Below are 18,902 nucleotides of genomic sequence, written 5' to 3' on the forward strand. Positions count from 1 at the left end.
CTGCAGCAGGAGGCTGCCGACGGTAACACGGCGTGGGCTGAGGGCTGCAGAGCGAGGAGGGGGGGTGAGGGGGTGGGGGGTGTCTGATGCGGGGGGGGTGGGGGGTGCGTGCGTGCCTAATGCCTGTGTGTACAATGTGTGTGTGTGCGCGCGTGTTTCTGTCTCTCACCCTCGCCGGCAGGCAGGAGGAGCGGCGGGCCAATCAGAGAGCCCGGTTTCATAAAAGCTGGCTTCTGATTGGCCAGCAGGGAAAGGGCATTGTGAACAAAGAAAAGTCCCTCTCAGGTACCGCGCCGGAGCGGGCTCCCACTCCCCCACCCCGGCCGCCGCCGCCGGGGCAGCGCCCGTGTCCCCTGTGTGTGTGTCAGCGTGTGAGGGGACAGATACAGATGCTATTTTTTCTTCTCTCCCCCGTTTTTATTTTTTGTTTTAATTTTGTTTCTAGAAAGAAAGGAAGGTTCATGGTATCTGGTGCTCTCTTCTTCCAAACACAATAAATCTGTTGAAGACATTAGATTTTTTTTCCTAAAATAAAAAGCGGCTGCAACAAAAACACACTCAATGCAGTTAGAAGGAAAAGGTCAACTCGATCCAATACAGACCGTAAGTACGGTTGCGTGGTGTGTCTATAGCACTTAGAGGGGATTTTTTTTTTTTTTTTTTCTCTGCAAAGGGGAGTGTTACGAGTTTTGGGAGTTGAGGGAACTAGGGTTTTTTTTGGGTTTAAAAAGAAAAAAAAAAGAAAAAAATGAAGAAAAGAAGACTCCCACAAGCAGGATGAGTTATTTGAGGGAAATAGGAGGGTGAAAGCACTGTAGTCACACAAATCATACTTGACGGTGCACTTGGGGGGCGTTAAAGCGTAGTGCCTTTTTGGGGTTTTAACTAACCAAGGGGGAAAAATAAAAGTGACACAATTACAGACAAGCCTGCATACCGTCCCCTCCCGCCTCGGCCCCCGAGCGAGGCGCTCGTTAGGAGGAGTGATGGGGTACCGACAGATCCGGCGGCACGGGAGGCATTTCTCCTGTCACACGGAGACGCCAGGAACGCGAGGCCGGAGCTGTGGGGGGGTGGGGGGGTGGGATCACCCGTTGGTCGCCGGTGCCTCGGCCGGTTTCCCCCCCGCCTCAGTCTGCCAGCCGGCCGCCGCTCGCCGTCCCGAGGCGGGAGCAGGGGGAAGCCCCGCGGTGCCGGCACCCCCCGCCGGGCGGCGGGGCACTCGGTAAGGTATTCCCGGGGAGCACCCCCGGGCGGCAGGGATCCCCGCGGCCGCGGGCGTGGCGGGGCCGGTCGGTCGGTCTGTCTGCCTGCCTGTCTGTGTGTTGCGGTGGGGGGGTGGGTGGTGTGTTTCCTCCTTTTTTTTTCTTCCTCCTTTTTTTGGGGTGTGTGTGTGTGTGTGTGTGTTAAAGACCCGACCCGTATTCGCTGGATACGCTTGTCACCCATTTTTGTTCTCACGACAACCAATGGAGCCCGCCAGCCTCACGTGACGCGGGCGGCCTGAACTGTAACGGAACCGCCGCGCCTCGGGGGTTGGCGGTTGCTGGCGCGAGCGCCCCTCCTCCCCCCTCTCCCCCCCCCCTCCTCCCCCCTCCTCTCCCGTCCCCATGTCGTCGTCCCCCACCCCCCACTCCCTCGCCCGCCACCGGCAATTCATTACGGCTTTTAGCTTCCCATCGCCGGCTAATTAAAAATACTAAGCTAAAGCTCCAAGGCCGTCTGACTCGGGGGTGGTGGGGGTGGTGAGGCGGGCGGGGGGCGGCCGGGGGGCAGGAGCAGACTGCGGGGTTTGCCGAGACAATGAGGTGGGAGCGATCTGTCCTGAAAAAAAGGTCGTCTGCTTTATCTCCTCGGACTCTAATTACTGAATTACTTACCGCATGACTGATTAGCCCAAGCTCCCGGGTTTTTCATTATTATTATTTTTTTTTTCCGAGACAGCAATTTGAAACTGTGCTTATGCTTTTTTTTATTACTATTTCTAAAACGCGCAGATTCCGGGGGGGGGGGGGGACGGGACGGGGACGGACACACGGACACGACGACAGGCACAGACACCCCCCTCCCCGAAATTTGATCCCTGGGAAAATTTACTTCGTCTGAGAGCACGCTGTCCTTCCTCCACTCCCACAAAATGTTTTGATAGCCGGTTTATCAGATCAGTGATTCCCCCCTCCCGCTCCTCCTCCTCTTCCTCGCCCCCCCCCCCCCCCCCCCCCCCCCCCCCGTTTCCCCTCAAGTTACTTCAAGAAATCAGATCTGTCAGGACGGGCGAAAAAAATGCCACTTCCCAACTAACAGGCGGAATCCAGCCCAGATTTTCAGTCCTTTCTTCTTCTTTTTTTCCTTCCTCCCTTTCACTAATTTATCCCGATGTTAGCACATTCTGTCTTGTAACACCCGGGCGCCTGTAGGTTTGTTTCATGGGATCATTACTTACTGATCAGGATGGCTCCCAGGTCCGGGGCTGAAGACGGAGTGTGAAGTTGGGGAAACATTTTTTTTTTTTTTTTTTTTAATTACTGTGATGATTATTACCTCACGGTGCTTATTCAGGAAAAGCAAACAAACAAAAATCTGGTCCTTGATGCTTCAGTTCTGAATGTGAAATATTACCTACCAGCTGGTAAAGTTGTGAGGCTCAGCATTTTTTTTTTCTTTAAGCAAGGAGGAAAAAAAACCTAAACAAACAAAAAAAGGACTTCTGATCCGAGTGCCAAAGTAGGGGGAGATATGTTATTGACCGATTTATACTGGCTGAGATGGTACTTGCTTTCTACTTCTTGATCACTTGCTCTTTAAGTAAAATGAGGCACAGAGTTGTTGCTGAGACGAGTGGGAACAGCATTTTGATTTGCTGGTTTAATTAAAAAATGATAAAGGATTAAAGGTAAGCATTATGCATATCTATGTATAAATATTTCCACATTCGACTGTAAAAGGGAGAGATCGCTTTAAAAATCGTTTTAACTAAGCTTTGTCAAACACACACTCATTTGCGGTCACTGAGGCCACCTTGGTGCAGATCACTTAAGTGTATGTCTTAATCAGTTTCCTGTACAGTCAGTAATACTATATTTAACAGACCTAACAATTGTGTGACCTAGGAGTACATTAGAACTGCTTTTAGAACTGTTATCTTGATAATATTTTTCTAAAGGAAAAAGACCTTTTTATTTCTTTTCTTTCTTTTTTTAACCTATGGAGTTTAGTATTTTCCAGTAAACATTTGTGTTTGTAGGCTGTTGATTTTTAACAGAAGCTGTGTTGTGGCAAGGAAAAATGAGGTTTCCCACTTCCCTTAGTGCTCTCTCACCCCTTCCACAAGAGATTAAGCGGAACGGGGGCAAAAGATAATATAGGAGAGTCACAAAACTTCAAGGGTCTGGTTTAAAGCCACGAAATCCATGGAATGCAGCGAAGAGTGAATCTGTGAATCTTCCTTTTCTCCCTTTCGTGCCTAGGTGGTGGTCCAGGGGTTAGATTACAACATGTGCTCCAGCAGCTAGGCACCACTTCTAAGACTGTATTTCCTGAGCTTTGTGGATTTAAATCATGTAGGTTTTGTTTTTTTTTTTTTCTTTCTCCCCCCCTCTCCCCTCCTTTCTGTGGACGTGACTTTTTTAGGAGAGACTATGGATATTGGTATCCAACTAGATTAAAGATGCTCGCTATAAAAGCATCATGGTCATAGCCTCCGGTTTAACAAACTTAAGAAAAAAATGGGGCAATGGTAAATGATTTCGCTCCCCCTACCTTGCTCCCTTTTTATTAGTTGTATTATATTCTGGTAAAACCCAGACAAGAAATATTTGACTTTCCCCCTCATCACAGGACAAGGTGGACGTGGACTGCAGGTTGTGAACCTAGATAAACCTCGGGGAGGAAGACAAGAAGAGTTGAACTTAAGAGAGCCCAACGGAGATAAACGAATGTCCCCACATCTCCAAAGGAAAGTTCATCGGATTTTTACTCTAGAGATCTCATCTTCAGGATGTCATTGAACACTTCCACTGCAGGAAAAGGTGTGGATCCAAACACGGTTGACACTTACGACAGTGGCGATGATTGGGAAATCGGTGTTGGGAATTTAATAATTGATTTGGATGCCGATTTGGAGAAGGACAGACAGAAATTTGAGATGAATAATTCTACTAATACTACCAGCAGCAGTAACACCAGCTCCAAGGATTGCGGGGGTCTGGCTTCCAGTGGGGCTAATGCTACCTCAGCCTTAGCTGATGGCCTAAAATTTGCTTCTGTTCAGCCCTCTGCTCCCCAGGGGAATTCCTCTCACAAAGAGACTAGCAAATCAAAAGTGAAAAGGAGTAAAACTTCTAAGGATGCTAATAAATCTCTGCCTTCTGCTTCCTTGTATGGGATTCCTGAGATCAGCAGTGCTGGCAAGAGGCAGGAAGTCCAAGGGCGCCCTGGAGAGGCAACTGGCATGAATTCAGCACTGGGTCAAAGCGTGAGCAGTAACCCAAACGGCAATAATAGCACCACCAGCAACACCACCACCATTGCCTCTTGTGGGAAAAGCAAAGAGGAAAAAGCAGGTAAAGCCCCAGGCAGCAGAGGCTCCAAGCGAGATAAGGATGCAGGAAAATCCAGGAAGGACAAGCAGCATGACCTGCAGCAGGGCCACCCCAACGGCAGTGGGGGTGGCAGCGGCCAAGCTCCCCCTGGGCACCTCTATGGCTTCGGGGCCAAGGGAGGTGGTGGTGGAAGCAGCAGCCCCTTCCACTGCACCTCCTCTGCTGTGGGGGAGGTGAGCAAAAGTACCCCGGATTCAGGGTTAATGGGGAACTCTATTTTGGTAAAGAAGGAAGAGGAGGAGGAAGAGAGCCACAGGCGAATCAAGAAATTGAAAACAGAAAAGGTAGGACAAAGCTCCTCTCCATCTCTCCTCTTCTGTGTCTCCCTGTGTGTTTGGCTCCTGTGTCCTTCTCTCTGCTATTTGTGACATGCATCTGTTCTTCCTCTTTCTCTTAAAGAAAAAAAACAACAGCCCTGAGACCTCTTTCCTAGACAGAAGACACCATGTTTTGAGTGTGCTGCTCTTTCTTATGATTTCCCCTCCCTGTCAGACCTGGAGAACCTTTCTGTTAAGTCTGTTCCTTTTGATAGCGCTCACCCAGAAGGACAAACCCTGCAGTGGCCCTGACTGAGCTGTCACAGGTTTTAGTGGAAAGCAGCGGTGTTGGTACCAGTGGGATGGCACGTGTTTGCAGGCTGGAGATCTGTGTGTTTGCCTAGAGGGGTGTGTAACTCAGGCTCCAGGAGCAGCAGTTCTTGTATGTGCTGACACTTTACCACAGCACCGCTGGGCATTCATGGCCATTCCTCGCCCAAAGTCTAAAGGGACCCCTCTCCCTTCTCCTCTGACCCGCTGTCTGGAGTTGAGATTGTGTTTGGGGGGTGGGGTGAGGAAGCAGGAGGTGCCGTTACACTTTGTGGAGATGCAGGATGCTTATCATGCTGGGGGCTCCTGTGGTACAGCAGCCCAGAGGCCCCAGAAGCTGGTGTAGAGAACAGGGTGGAAGGAGCCAGCAGAAAGGCGGTGCCTCTCCTCTTCCTGGAAGGAGGAGGCTGGGAGGAGGGGAATGCACCTTGTGCTGAGATGCAATGTGTGCAAAACAGCTTTCGAAACAGAGGGGAGCAGTTTGTCTCCTGTCTGGGGGACATTTCATAGCTGAGCCCCGCTGGCTCTTGGATGTGAACTGCTTGTCTGTTGAGTAGTTGAAATGTGTGAAAGAAATCAGATGGGGGTGTGTGTCTTTCTTCCTTTCTATTACATTATGAAGGATGCTTTCTGTAAGAATAGATGGCCATGACTCTATTCTCTGGGAAGGGTGGAGGGAGAACTTGGCTTTTGTTAAGCGCTGGTTCAAGGAGGTTTTGGTGTCGGTGGGAATTGTTCGGTCTGTAGGGCAGACGGCGTCTTCTGGGGGACCTGGGTGTGAGCATTGGTCCAGGGTTATGGGTCTGATGAATTCTACAGGTTGTTAAGCAAAGATAACCTGGTCTGCCTGAAAAATAAAGCAAACCAACACCCCACAAATGAACAATCTCAGGGTGTTAGATTGTGACTTTATTGTCAGCTGTTGGTCTTAAATTACCTGCTTTTACAACTTCCCAGAGTGAATGTTCAGCGATGGGAAAACTTTCGGGTTCGTGTTAACTGTATGGTATGGTCTGCAAGTGTCTGGGAGGGCTGAAGGTCTCAGGGAAAAGTTACGTCTTTTTATGACCCGTTACCAGCTTTTTTGTATTTTGGTCATGTTCAAATTTTTGTAATGTTGAAGCTGACTGGAGGATTAGATTTGGGTGTTCGTGACATCAGATATTTGTTAAAACACGAAGATAATTTCAAGGGCTTCTGTTTAAGGCAAGGAACAAATTAAATTTCATATTGTATGTGTATTACTGCTTTTAAAGATAGCGTATCTACGGATGAATTTGAATGAGCCTTGTGACCTTTTCTAAATGCAGATGAGAAAACCAGATTGCTGTAATTCATGTGCGTATGTTTGTGCTTTGGTTTATGGAAGTTCTGTTCGCGGTGGAAAGGTGTCCTAAAATCGCAAAGTCTCTTTATTAACTTAGTACAGTAGGCATTTACTTCTGTTGCCAATAGCCTTCAAATTGCAGTTCTCTAATCTGTTTTAACTATCTAGATAAATTGCCCTAATCCGGTCTTCACAATGGCTGTGGTTAAAGAGTCAGAGCCATTTGATTGGATTCAGTGGCTGCCTGGAATGTGGGAGGTACTGCCCTTTTGCAACCCCCTTAGCCTTTTAATCTCTCAGCCAAATGTTCACATTCAACAATTTTGTTTAGCTGGCAATCTGAACATTTCAGTATCTCAAAGGCTGCTGTCATGGCAACAGAGATTAGAGGGTGGTGTGGTTTCTCCCGTTTTTGTATTCTTTTCACTCTCTAGTCACACAGGAAATTGTATGAAGAATCCATATACATGCCAGTAATGTGCAATGTAAATTGGATGGCATGCAAATGCAGAGCAAACATGTATGGAGCGGTTCAGAGCCAGTAGTACACTTTGTTGCTCCAGGAGGAGGTTTGGAGCTTGCATTTCCAGTAAGACACTGTTGTTGGCACACACCGACTTTAATACAGGCTTCACACATTAGAGTCCTGCAGTGGTGGCCACTGTCTGGCACAATGATGTGCTTGCTTGCTGTCTTAAGTAACATCCCTTGGTGTTTCTTTTCCCAAACAATGTTCCGTTCTAGACGTACAATAATAATAATAAAACTCATTGCTGACAATGGCTGCAACCTTAAGCCTACCCTGTGGCACTATTAATGGTACTGAAGTGTTTTATGTTTGTTGTTCTGGCTTTTTCCCCAAATATTTAATAATAATTAGATTTTTTTAAAGGGGGTTTTGGATTCCTGAAGTATTCTTGCTTTGACTGTTTATACACTGGAACATAGATGCTGTACTTGCACAATGTACCTGGTGTCTGTAGATAAATGTATAATTTTCAAGCCTGCATATTAAAATCAGTTTCCGGTTATCTTAATGTTAGGAAAGACGTCTCATGAATTTGGATGTTTCCTCATAGGTACAGGTGAGTTCATGTCTGCTGATTCAAAATCTACAGGTTGTAATCTACAGAAATATAATACTGCATTTGTTTACTATTTGTGAAAAGCTTGGAGCAGATTCCCGGGAGTTGTAGTCACTGTTTAGCTTTCACAGCATGCTTCAGTGTCTATTTTTGGTCTATTTATTCTGTTTCCTTGCTGCATAAAGTCATGTAAAACATGATAAATTGGATCTTATGAAGCCTAATTAAATCAATGACTGTGTTCTGCTGGCTCTTTTATGCAGAAACCGCAAGTACGTTGTAAAAGTCGCCACTCCCCTAATATGTGGATAAAGTCAAAGTATGCTGTAATTCTAAGATGTTTGAGCTGTGTTCGTGCAGCCCATTTTGTGGTTAAGCCACCAGTGACATGTCTGAATAAGTAGCTTTGACAGGTAGGCTAACCACTCCTAAGATTTTTGGTGTTAAAACCTGTCTCCATTTTCCATTTCTCATTCATACTGTTTTTAGCAGTTACTGACTGTCAGCATGAACTCTTCATCTGTTTTAGCTATGTTTTTTGTATTTTTAACAGCTGTTACATTGAAAAGCGTTCAGAGCATCTGCAAGAATTTGCGTTTTGTGTGTTGCAGGGAGATTTTGAGATTCGGTCACAATTTACTCTGAGATATGTGAAAATTGTATTTGGCATGTGAAAATCACTGTGTTTACATGACAATAATACAGAAGGTACAAAGCTATAATCAGAGGTGTCTACATGCAGTTTTTAAATGAATCTGTCCAGTGATACTCCAGGATTGAGTTTTTCTCTTGTATTGACTTATTGCTTCCCATTAAGACAGCATTTCACGTCTTCAGCAAATTAACATGTTGGCTGGTATTGTTTATTTTATATTCACTATTTTTTTAATAGCGGGTTTGAGGGTGTTCTACACTTCATCAGGAAACTCCGTGTGCATTTTACCTATTGATGTAAATCATTTAAGTACATACTTTGATTAATGATGTTATGGAGATATGCTTTTCATGTACTTTTCTTGCCAGCCTTGTGTGTAGTTTATTTGCTGTGAAATAAAAGGGCAGGGAGGTCACTTGCTGTAATTAAAGAACAAAGTCTATTGTTGTTTGACAGCAAACTGTTTTGAAAGCTACATAAGGGATTTAGCTGTTAAAAACATTGATAACTATGGGTGTCTAACAATAAGCACGGCTCAAGGTTCTTAAAGTTCTGTAGTGCTGTCTAGTAGTGTGACGGTGCTTTTTGAGCTGGGTGAAGAGGTGTTGCCCTTTGGCCGGGGAAAGCTTTCCGTGTGAGCCTGCTGACCTCTGCCAATATGTACTGCCAGATCTGCTATTGAATTCCTGTGCAAAGCAGGAGTTAGTGTAGCACAATGGAGGCTAGTCTAGAACATTTATAAAATAAAGTAAGGAAGCTGATAACCTTACTCGGAACTACTGGAAAAATAGTTCACTTTGGGCATTGGTAATTTTACAATTTTAATAACTTCATAAATATCCAGTAAAAAGGAAAGGATTGATTGTCCAGATGTCATGAGGTTAACCATGTTCTCCGTGTTAAAGGGCTTTCCTGCAAGACTGTTTTAATTATAGCTATATAAAGACTTGTTTTTCCAAAGTAGCATTTTATAGTCCAATAAATGAAATGTATGTTAAAAGTGCTAAGCAAAATCTCCCGTAACCATAGAGGTGTTCAATAACCAGATTCAAGTAACATGGAAAGTACCATCTGTTCCTAGTTTTCAGCATAAAACCAGGAATTGAATAGCTGAGATTTGCTCATATTTTTTTCGACTCTCTTTCTTTTTTTTATTATTATTATCATTATTTTAAAAAAGTTCACCTGGCACTTTATAGAAGCTTTCTGAAATGCAATAATACAGGAGAGACTATGAAAACACATGTTCATGCGTACAGTTAACCAGTTCCACTTTCATTTAAAGAGATTTCCAGAAGCTCAGTCATTGAAGAATTTATAATGGTGAATCATCTCCTGCAGGCAAACACAGTAAGGGTCAGTTCTTCAAAGGTCTTACTCTTTAGGTAGAACCTGAATTACTCTGTCAATTTTTCCCTACGAGGTAAAGGAAGGGGGGGCGGGGGGGCGGAGGGAGAGGGAAAAAAAAAAAAGGCAGCCTCTCAAAGGATAACTTTAGCAAGCTCTTATCAGTCACCTAATTGCATGTCACAAAACCACTGACTAAAATTTTCCATGCAGAGACTTTTCTGCTCTTCAGAGAAGTGTTCTAGAATTGTTGATAGAGGAAAAATTACTCTTTTAAAGATAACTTAAGTTCTGAACTGTTAGGCAATGAGATTCTTGGCTGGAGCCTGCGAGCCCTGGATAAAACGCCGTCCGGCCTTTGTTTGAGGTCTTTTACTGAAGCTAATGACTGGTCTTGTGCCGCCCTGAGATAAATGACATTATCTCTGAGTGGTCTGACAGGAAACAGACATGTTAATGGTGAAGCTGCGGGGAGGATCTGCTGTAGCTCTGACAAAAGAGTAAAGCTTGGACCCCTGGTTGTGATCATTAACACATAATGCATTCCAGCTTCTTCTACCAGGGCCTTGATAATTGGAAAGCTATTTTATCGACAACAATGTAAATCATAAATCTGAAATATGCAGTTTTTCTTGCATGCTAAAACTCGTGTCTTTCCCCTGCCCCGCCCCAGAAATGAATGACCTCCATAGTACTGGTGCTTGTGGGAGATTCAGTGGCCTGCTTTCTGTCAACTGGACCCATCCTTTGCATGTTGAGTGCAGGTTTCCCGTTACTTGCTCAGTGTTATCCATGCCATTTGCGTTTGTCAAAGTAGGCTAAAAGAGTAAAAAAATAAAATATCTGTGTTTCTCCACATCTTACATGGTGTTGCTGGTACATGTGCTACTGAGCACATCTTATAAGCGTCATCAGGAATATGGTCTTGGAAATACTAACATTTCTGCTATCAGAAATACCACCTTTACTTATGTTTTGGATAAAGACTTGTATATTTTGGATTTCCATCACCCATACTTGAAAAAAGGTTAGATTACTTCCACAGCTACTTAGGCAGCTTTGTGTCGCTGCCACATGTTCTGCATTTCTCAGATACAGTACTCAAATTTTGAGTGGTATGCCAGCTGCATGTTCCATATTTGTGCCTTGGTGTACAATTAAGATTGCAGAATACAACCAAGTTTTAGAGTCTTCTTTGCTTTGAGCTAAGGTACTTTGTACAGATGATCCAACAGCCAGGTTATTCTTCACATATTATGCTTAGCAATGTACCAGCTTTATACTGTACTTGTATAATGTTCTAATGTACATGGTGATATGTCACTGCATCTCCTGAAAGGCTGGAGCGGTTACCTGACAGAATTCTTAATTGTGCTTTATTTCTTACAACAGAAATACAGCCTCCCATGAGTCCTCACACAGGGTCACACCTGTGGATCTATGGATGTAGTGACTTCAGTGTAAGGGCTAGCCATAGTTTTGCTAAAAACTAGTGTTTGGTGTAGTGCGTTTACGTGTCAAAGAGTTATTTCTTAATAATAATCACAGAAGATGTGTTGATCTTGTTAAAAATTCTGGTCTGTACACAACATTCCCTGTTGAGTGAAAGACAGCAAAATGGTGTTCCATGAAAATTTATGATGATCACATAATTACAGAAAGTAAATATTTTTTTTAAATTTAGAAAAGTTTGTTTATATTTTTTTTCTTTTCAATTTGACACACACACCCCCTCCCCCCCCCCCCCCCTTTTTGCATCCTAGTGTTTCTGCCCAGTGGAGCTCTTCTGTGGTGCAGCATTTCACTAAAGTGAATAATAATACAAGCTATCATTTTTTAATTTGCTTTAAAGTATGTTTGAAATGAGATAATTTTAGTAAAGATAATTACCAGGTTTCTTATCAGGACTTAAGGGGTTTTCTTAAAATGAGATTTTAAATTACGAGATTTTAAAAATTATTATTACATTCTTGAATTAAAGCCAGTTTGCTGCAGGCTCTGAGTAGCCATTTGGGCAAATATGAAGATCAGACTATGACTTTTGGTTGTACTGTAGCCAGGGGTTTCAGTAGGCACTCTCTGTTGGGTTTTTGCTTTTAATTCTGACTAAATGGTCTTGGCAATTGGAACAAAGCCTTTACATTTGAATGAAAGGTTGTAAAACTATTCAGAGTGACTGGACTGACAAGCACGCACTTTGTAAAACAGCCACCCCCCCCCCTTTTTTTTTTTAAGCTGAGAGAAAATTCAGGGGGCTGGGAGTAGGTAGTTTCTTCTGGTGCCCCTTTTTGCACATACATAAGATATATGTGATTTTATATCAAAGATTACTTGATTAAACACCTTACGTGAGCATGTAGGGTAAGTTGCATGCAATGAAATAGGATTGATGATTGTATATATATAGTTTGTCCAGCTCTAGCATAGCTATGGTATTGACTAAATTTTCTGCAGTCTTAAGCCCATACTGCAAGTAAAAAAGTTGCATTTTAGTGTCAGAAGCTTAGAATATGTCGTCTTTTCCTGTAAGTTGGCAAATACTGCTAAATCTCAAACAAAGGGATCGACTTTTCTAGCATCTACCTGTAATGTCCACTGAGGCTATTCAGATCAAAGCCATCGGAAATTAAATGTGAAGCTCTTTGTTTCAGTAACTTTGAAGTGAAGACATGCTATGTTGAATTGTGTGTCCTTTCTGATAAATCTTCCTCAGCTATTTTGACTTACAAATCTTAAGAAAAAATAAATACCAAACATTTGGGTTCCTTATCTTCTCCTATCATTTTCATCCAGTTTTTGAGTCTTCCTACCCTAAATCTTATTCCAGGGCACAGACCCAGCTTGGCTGAGGTGTTCAGTCTCCTGAGAATCTCTACCAAATAGTAATGTAAGAAAAATGCCCTCATGGGGATGTTTGAATCATATGCCAATAGTGGCATGTGAACACAGTTTTTGCAGTCAAAAGAGCAAACTGAAATCTATTGATTGTGGTTACTTGGTGTTTTCAAAACAGTGGTATTCTAGTTGTTGAATTGTCTTGTCACGTTAACCAAGAAGCAGATGGCATTATGCCACAGAATGTATTCTTACTTAAACGAACTTTAGAGGTTTTGATGTGTTTTCTTTTCCTCTTATTTCCCTGATGGCTTCTTTTTATTGAAGAGTAACATGAGGAGACCTGGTAGCAATTTTATTGCCTTCCCATAACAGTTTGAAGTAATAGCTTGGTCTTTGGTTGCCAGTCAAATTTCTATCAGTCAGCTTGATTCTGTTTTTTATCATGTGGCAGTGGAATATAAAAAGTATGTGTTTGTAGTTTGCCCTCAGAAACTGGGTCTTTTTTTCATGCTTCAATTAGCAACAGAAGACTAAGCTCCAATTGGTCACACTTTTGTAAACTACAGCTCGCTTTCTACATTTTGATAAAAGAAAGCACCAAGTTTAGACTCAGTTTCTCAGGATATTTTGAGGCACATCTGGCTGCCTTAACTATGTGCACTAGATGGTTTGATTTTGCACACATTTAGTCATTTGCATTAGCTATTGAATTAATACAGTGGTTTTGTCAACTTGCCCTCTCCCGCCCCACCCCCCCATTCACACTGCTCAAATGCCACATATATTTGATGAATTTCAGTGATGCTGTTCTGAACTGTGGTAGGAATAAGTCTTTCACAAGAGTGGTACCATAGGTATCTGTTACATAAGCATAACTTTTTACAGTTTTCACTGCTTCCCTCAACCAGTAAGAAGAGTTTAAAGCAACTTGTAATCTTTCTCATAGTGCGTAGGGCCAGACCAAATTATTTTTGGATTTCCTGTCACCTCCTTGGCTGATTTCTGCGGATGGCTTATGTTAAAAGCAACAATAATGTTTGAATTGGAAGGGTTTGGTCTTTGGGTTTTCATTCTTTGTGGAGAACTGTTTATTTGTGTGTGGTTCGCCACACTACATGGATAGTACTATCAAATCTGTGCTTTATTATAGGCTTATAGCAGTGGAGTAATGGCAGTAGTTGCATGCTTTGGGGTTTCATGTTCTTGCCAATTCTTCCTTTTTAAAGGAGGGAAATGAAACTAGATCTCTATCTCTGCGACAAAAGGTCCTAGAAGAAAATACAATTAGAAATGGACCTCATTATTCAGTGGAACTTTGTTTTGCTGCTAGGAGTTTCAAATCTGATTTAGTAAATGTCCGGGGAGTTGTTCAGTTAGCTTGCACTGATGATAAAGATCTAATATTGTAGGAGTATTTCTGGGAGTATTGAACATATTTGACATAAAGTTTTACTGGTTAATTTTTGCCTTGGGTTTAATGTTAGAGAGTATATGTTGAAGTGCACTAGAGTTTTGCTATTTAAATGAAAAAATGCTGCTGCAAATGGAGAACAATGAAGGTGGTTGTTACACACCCAGTGTTAGTAAGAATTAAATGCATGTTCTTACCTACTTCAGCCAGTAGTAAGGTGCAATGTCATGTAATGGTGTTACTAGTTGCTGCTTAAGGACAGGATTGTATACATGTATGTGTGTATGTATATCGATATATATAGTCATATCTATGAGGCAGGTGTGTATGTGTGTGTGTGTGTATATATATATATATATATATACACACACACATACATGGAAGAAGAGTTGCTACTGTTTTATAAATATAGCACCTGAGTTTTGGCTGATAATCTGTGTTTACGTTTCATGTCCAGATCCTTTGACAATCCTTCCTGTGATGTTGCACCAGATGCCAAACACTGAAGGAGAAAGCTAGCAGCTGTTTCCATTACAATATTGGTACATTAGCCTCCACAATTTATTTTCACTTTTATATTCCCCTCCAACCTTTCTTAATCACCCTTTAAAAGGAATTTTCCCTTCTGCCTCTGATTTATCTGTCTGCAGGGTTCTGTGTTATTCTTAACTTTAAAAATGAAAATCTGTGTGATTCCCAGCCCCCCACCCCACCCCCCAAGAGCTTGATGCTTTGACTCTTGCTCACAGTGGGCAAGGGGTTACAGCCCTTTCTCGACTCAAGTAAGTAGTGCATTGTGTTATATCTGTGTAAGCCCTACTTGAGTTGAGTCCAGGTAACAAAACCAGGACCTGTATGACCAATTTGATTGTCGCCACTGTATAATTTATAATTTTTTGCACACCGCTTGAATAGTGTTTTGTTCATTCTTACTCCTTCCTTCACCATCTCTCTGAAAATAATATTTCATGGCTGTATGCTGTTATTGCTGAGATATGACTAAAAACTGCATGCAGTACAGTGAAGCACATTCATTTTCATCTAGTACCCGTTTATTGCCTTGAGCACTGTAAATCTGTCAGCTCTTCACGATGCTTTCACCTCTTTCTTCATTTGCTCCAGCTTCTAGTTTGACAATGTTCCCCTGAGGCAGAATTCTAATCTGCTTCCAATTAGTTGCAAAATGTGACTCAAATTTCCATATTATGGCTGCTGTTTTACTTGCACACACACATCTAGAAACAAATTAATGCTCTTGAATAATTTTTTTGAGCCTTCAGATTTACACTGTGAGGAAAAGTTGCCAACTATTTTCAAACTGCTTCCAAGATTTAAATTTTTCCTCAAACTGAAATATTTATTTTAGGTTTAAAAAGCCTCTTACTGCTTAATTTTTACAAAGCCTTTTCAGCTGGTTGGTAATTATTTAAGATACACTGCATATGTATAAATTTGAAAAATGATCAATGCCTACAATTAAGGTTAAAATTGTGTGTGATTGCTGCGCCGGTTCAGGTTATGAACCATTTCTTTTCTGCAGGGCTAGCAGAACTTCTTTTTTCTTTTTATCCTTTAAATAATTTTTCAGGACAAACATACTTATCTGCCACCTGTCTGCCTGCCACCTATTATCTGCAACTCCAGAAGTTATCATTTGGCTGGGGGGAGGGAGACACTCATTGGGTCTCTGGTGACTCTAAATACGTACAGCTATTTAGTATCTGTTTCTGTGTGTCTGTTTGTATGTTTCTGTACTTGTGTGTGCATGCATGTAGATGAGTACATGGGTGTAACTTCTAAAATATTTTACATAAATTGGTTGTAAAGGATTCTTCTGTAGTGTTCATATTCTTAGGAGCAGTTTCAGTAAGAATATGGACTTTACTGTTGTATGCATTGGGGAAGATGTGAAATACAGTGTGGAAAGTGTGGAAATCTGGAGTAAAACACCGTGGGGAGGACTGGAATCTAAACCCAGATGGGAGTCTGAACTTCAGCCCTTGTTCAGGCAAAACTGGTATCAGAGGCTCCATGACAGTTCTGCTTTATTGCCTGTGCACCTCAATGCCTTATGTCTGCAGTTGCCTATATGGAGAAACACGGTGTATTTAATACAAATATACCAGTAACTAAATTTAGAGGTGCAAATCTTTAGTGGAGCTTAGCACTCTGCAGCTTGGCAGATTGATGTCAGCAGCCATAATAGACTTTAAACAGGCTTGCAGAATTTCATTGAAAGTATATTGCTGAAGTTGATATTGCTAAGTACTTGTCATTTCTAAATGAGATTTACACCTGCAAATTTAGCTTTTCATTTACAATAATTCACTATTTATAGACACATTTAAAAAAAAAATAATCATTGTCTTCACCGCCCCACATTGAGGTGGTAGTCTGCTAGCCCCCTGTTGTGTCTATAAACATCTGAATGAAGGTGAATACACACACACTGTGTTTTGGTTCATAATCCCTGAGAACTTAACTTTCCACCAAGAACAAAAATGTAAAAATTGAGGTAAAGGAAAATGACCTTGATGTTATCTTGTTTTCTCTTGGGTGTGTGAGTGACTCTTTTAACTGCAGAGATGAGAAACCTAACACATACTCATTTCTCTACAGGTTTTGCTTACTCTGGTAGACTCCTGTGATTCACAGCATAGTTTTATAAGGAAACAGTATTTGGAAACATTGTGAAATGCTGCAGCAGCGTGACATTTTTTTTCTTATACAACATCGAAGTCTTCGAGGTTCAGCTCTGTAGCCATGGTGAATTGCAGTTCCTGTGATTGTCAGTTGTTGAGAAAAAAGTATACAATTAAAGTCTGAGTGAAATGCATGTATTTGTAGCTTACAATAACTGACTTAAAGACATCCAGAGTGTTTAATCAGGCCAGCACATAAAAAACCCCCCACACATTCACCCAGATGTGTACACACACACATACCCCCAGACTGCTTGACACCCACACATTAATTTTTCAGGCAAAAGCCACAGTGCTTCAGAGAAGCATTAAATGCTTTTGTTGATAGCTTATAGTTTTATAAACTCTAAATGAGCTTATTGCCTTTTAACCAGCACTAAATAATAGAAGAACCTATGAGCCTCCACATTGGACAGCAGCCAAAGGAAGGGGGGAGGACCAAAACCAAAACCTGAATGGTTTAATTGTAGAGCAAATCATTTGTTTACAGATTAAGACCTATTTGGTAGCCAAATCCTATGGACAAGGAGGTGAAAGAATGAGGCACTAAGGTACAGGAAATTAGCTTTGTATTTTGTGACTAAGTCCTGCTATTTTTGCCTCCTCCTAAAGCAGAGGAGGCAAGGAAAAAATGAATTGTTTAACAGCAAAGACTGCTGAGCAAAGTGCACATGTTAAGTAGGAACAAAAGGGTGGGAGAAGGGAAGTGTTGGTGCACTTTACATGCTGACAGGAACCTGACAACTAGAGCTGCTTCCAGCTAAGAGGCACCAGTCGGTGGCAGAAGAGCTGCCCTATTTTGTTTTCTGTCTGAATGGAGTGGGGGAGAAATGCCTCTGTTAATGTGAGCAAACATAATACATTTTCTTGAACCTCTCTCCCTGAAACACAGTTTGGCTTGCTCACAAGAACACCCCCACCCCCACCCCGCCTTGTTTACCCTCTCTTTTCCTCCTCTCTCCTTTTTAAGAGCAAGTTCTTTAAACGGGTCTTTGTTTCAGTGTCATAATTAATTAGTTGACAGTTCAAATGGTTGAGAAGTGCTTGTGGTTCCTGCTTTATTGTTGTACAACATTTTTTAAAGACCCACTTACTGGTGGACTGTAAATTTGAAGATATCGTTTTCATGAATCATTGGTTTAAAGATCAAAGTCAAGAAAGCATTACAGTAGATGTGGAGTAACCACCTCTACAGTAAAGGTTGTTTAAGCGTCTTCATTTGAACATCTTCTCTTTCGGTAATTTGTAGCCTTTCAAAACATTTATCTTTTGAGTTGAGTTTTCTGTGACTTCTTTAACTGAAATTTCCCCACCATCACCATCATGAAAATGAATTTATGATGTCTGACTAGGGAAAATGTATATTATGGGAAAAAAAGGTCGTGGAAGAGGAAACGTTTTACTTACACAGAATGTCCCTACTGCCAGTAGTTTGGCAGGCAGAGCCTTCTTGGAAAATGTGTCGTAATTGTTTGAGTGAAAGTTGGCTTTGATTTCATCAGAATTATGAACCTTCTGAAGATTATGTGTGGCCTAGTAAAACTAGTTATAAATATTCCATTCTCCATCTTCAGTGGCTGTAGTAACTTTGCATGAGAGAAGCAGTAGGCATAGCTGAGTGTGGCAAGTTGTGTCTGGTCATCTGAAGTCATTATAAAATATGCTTTTAGTTTGGTCCCCTTTAAATTATAATAAAATGGACATTGAAGTTTTTTATCCCTTTGGCTAGTGGCAAGTTTATGTATAGAAAAATCAAAAGATGTAGGAAAAAAGAACTTGTCGGCATTCATATTTGGAATCCAGTACAGGAATAGGAAAGTTTTTAATATATGTTATGTTGTATAGTTTCTGTAACAGGACAACGAGAAAGTTAATGAGCTTTAGGTGTGGCCTTTGAAGACCTTAGCAACACTATGAGTTGTTTCTTTTCATATTGCTTGATTGAAATTTACTGACTATATAAAATGATACTCTGCCTACGTATAAACAACCATAAAGAGTATTGCCAGTAGTTTGTGCTATTAAAAATATTACTCTCTCAAACTAGCAGTCTACTAAGCAGTAACCCGAAGAATAGTACTCTTCTTAATAGAGTGGGTTTTTTCTCTGTATTTAGCTTCTGCTGTATTTCCTGATCCAGAAAGTGAGCGAGAGTATTTGGTGAAGTGCCTGTAACTATTCGCAAGTAACAGGCCACTTCCCCTGTTGAGTTTAGAGGAAGAATCTGGTTGCTTTGAAATGGGTAGCAACACTAGCACTAACATCTCTGCAAGCAGAATGCTGCCTTGGAAGATATGTAAGAATTGGGTCTGTTAATACAGGCTAATTATATGCATATTTGTGTACATT

At 41.8% G+C, this 18,902-nt stretch overlaps 1 protein-coding gene across 6 annotated transcripts in view; it reads left to right on the forward strand.

The window, feature by feature from the left end:
* Nucleotides 1-319: 319 nt before the first annotated feature.
* ZNF608 (zinc finger protein 608) overlaps nucleotides 320-18,902 on the forward strand; it is an 86,509-nt gene continuing 67,926 nt past the window's right edge. For 4 of the 6 annotated variants that reach the window (XM_027811056.2, XM_055699542.1, XM_055699545.1 and 1 more), the window contains exons 1-2: nucleotides 320-603; nucleotides 3,838-4,885. In XM_027811056.2, coding sequence (XP_027666857.1) covers nucleotides 3,998-4,885 — 888 coding nt within the window. In that variant the 5' untranslated portion in view covers nucleotides 320-603; nucleotides 3,838-3,997. Of the gene's footprint in view, nucleotides 604-653; nucleotides 1,226-2,265; nucleotides 2,894-3,837; nucleotides 4,886-18,902 lie in introns of those variants that run through there. The other 2 variants (XM_055699544.1, XM_055699543.1) reach the window with 2 other exon arrangements.

Source organism: Falco cherrug, chromosome Z (genome assembly GCF_023634085.1).
Source record: "Falco cherrug isolate bFalChe1 chromosome Z, bFalChe1.pri, whole genome shotgun sequence".
Lineage (NCBI taxonomy): Eukaryota > Metazoa > Chordata > Aves > Falconiformes > Falconidae > Falco > Falco cherrug.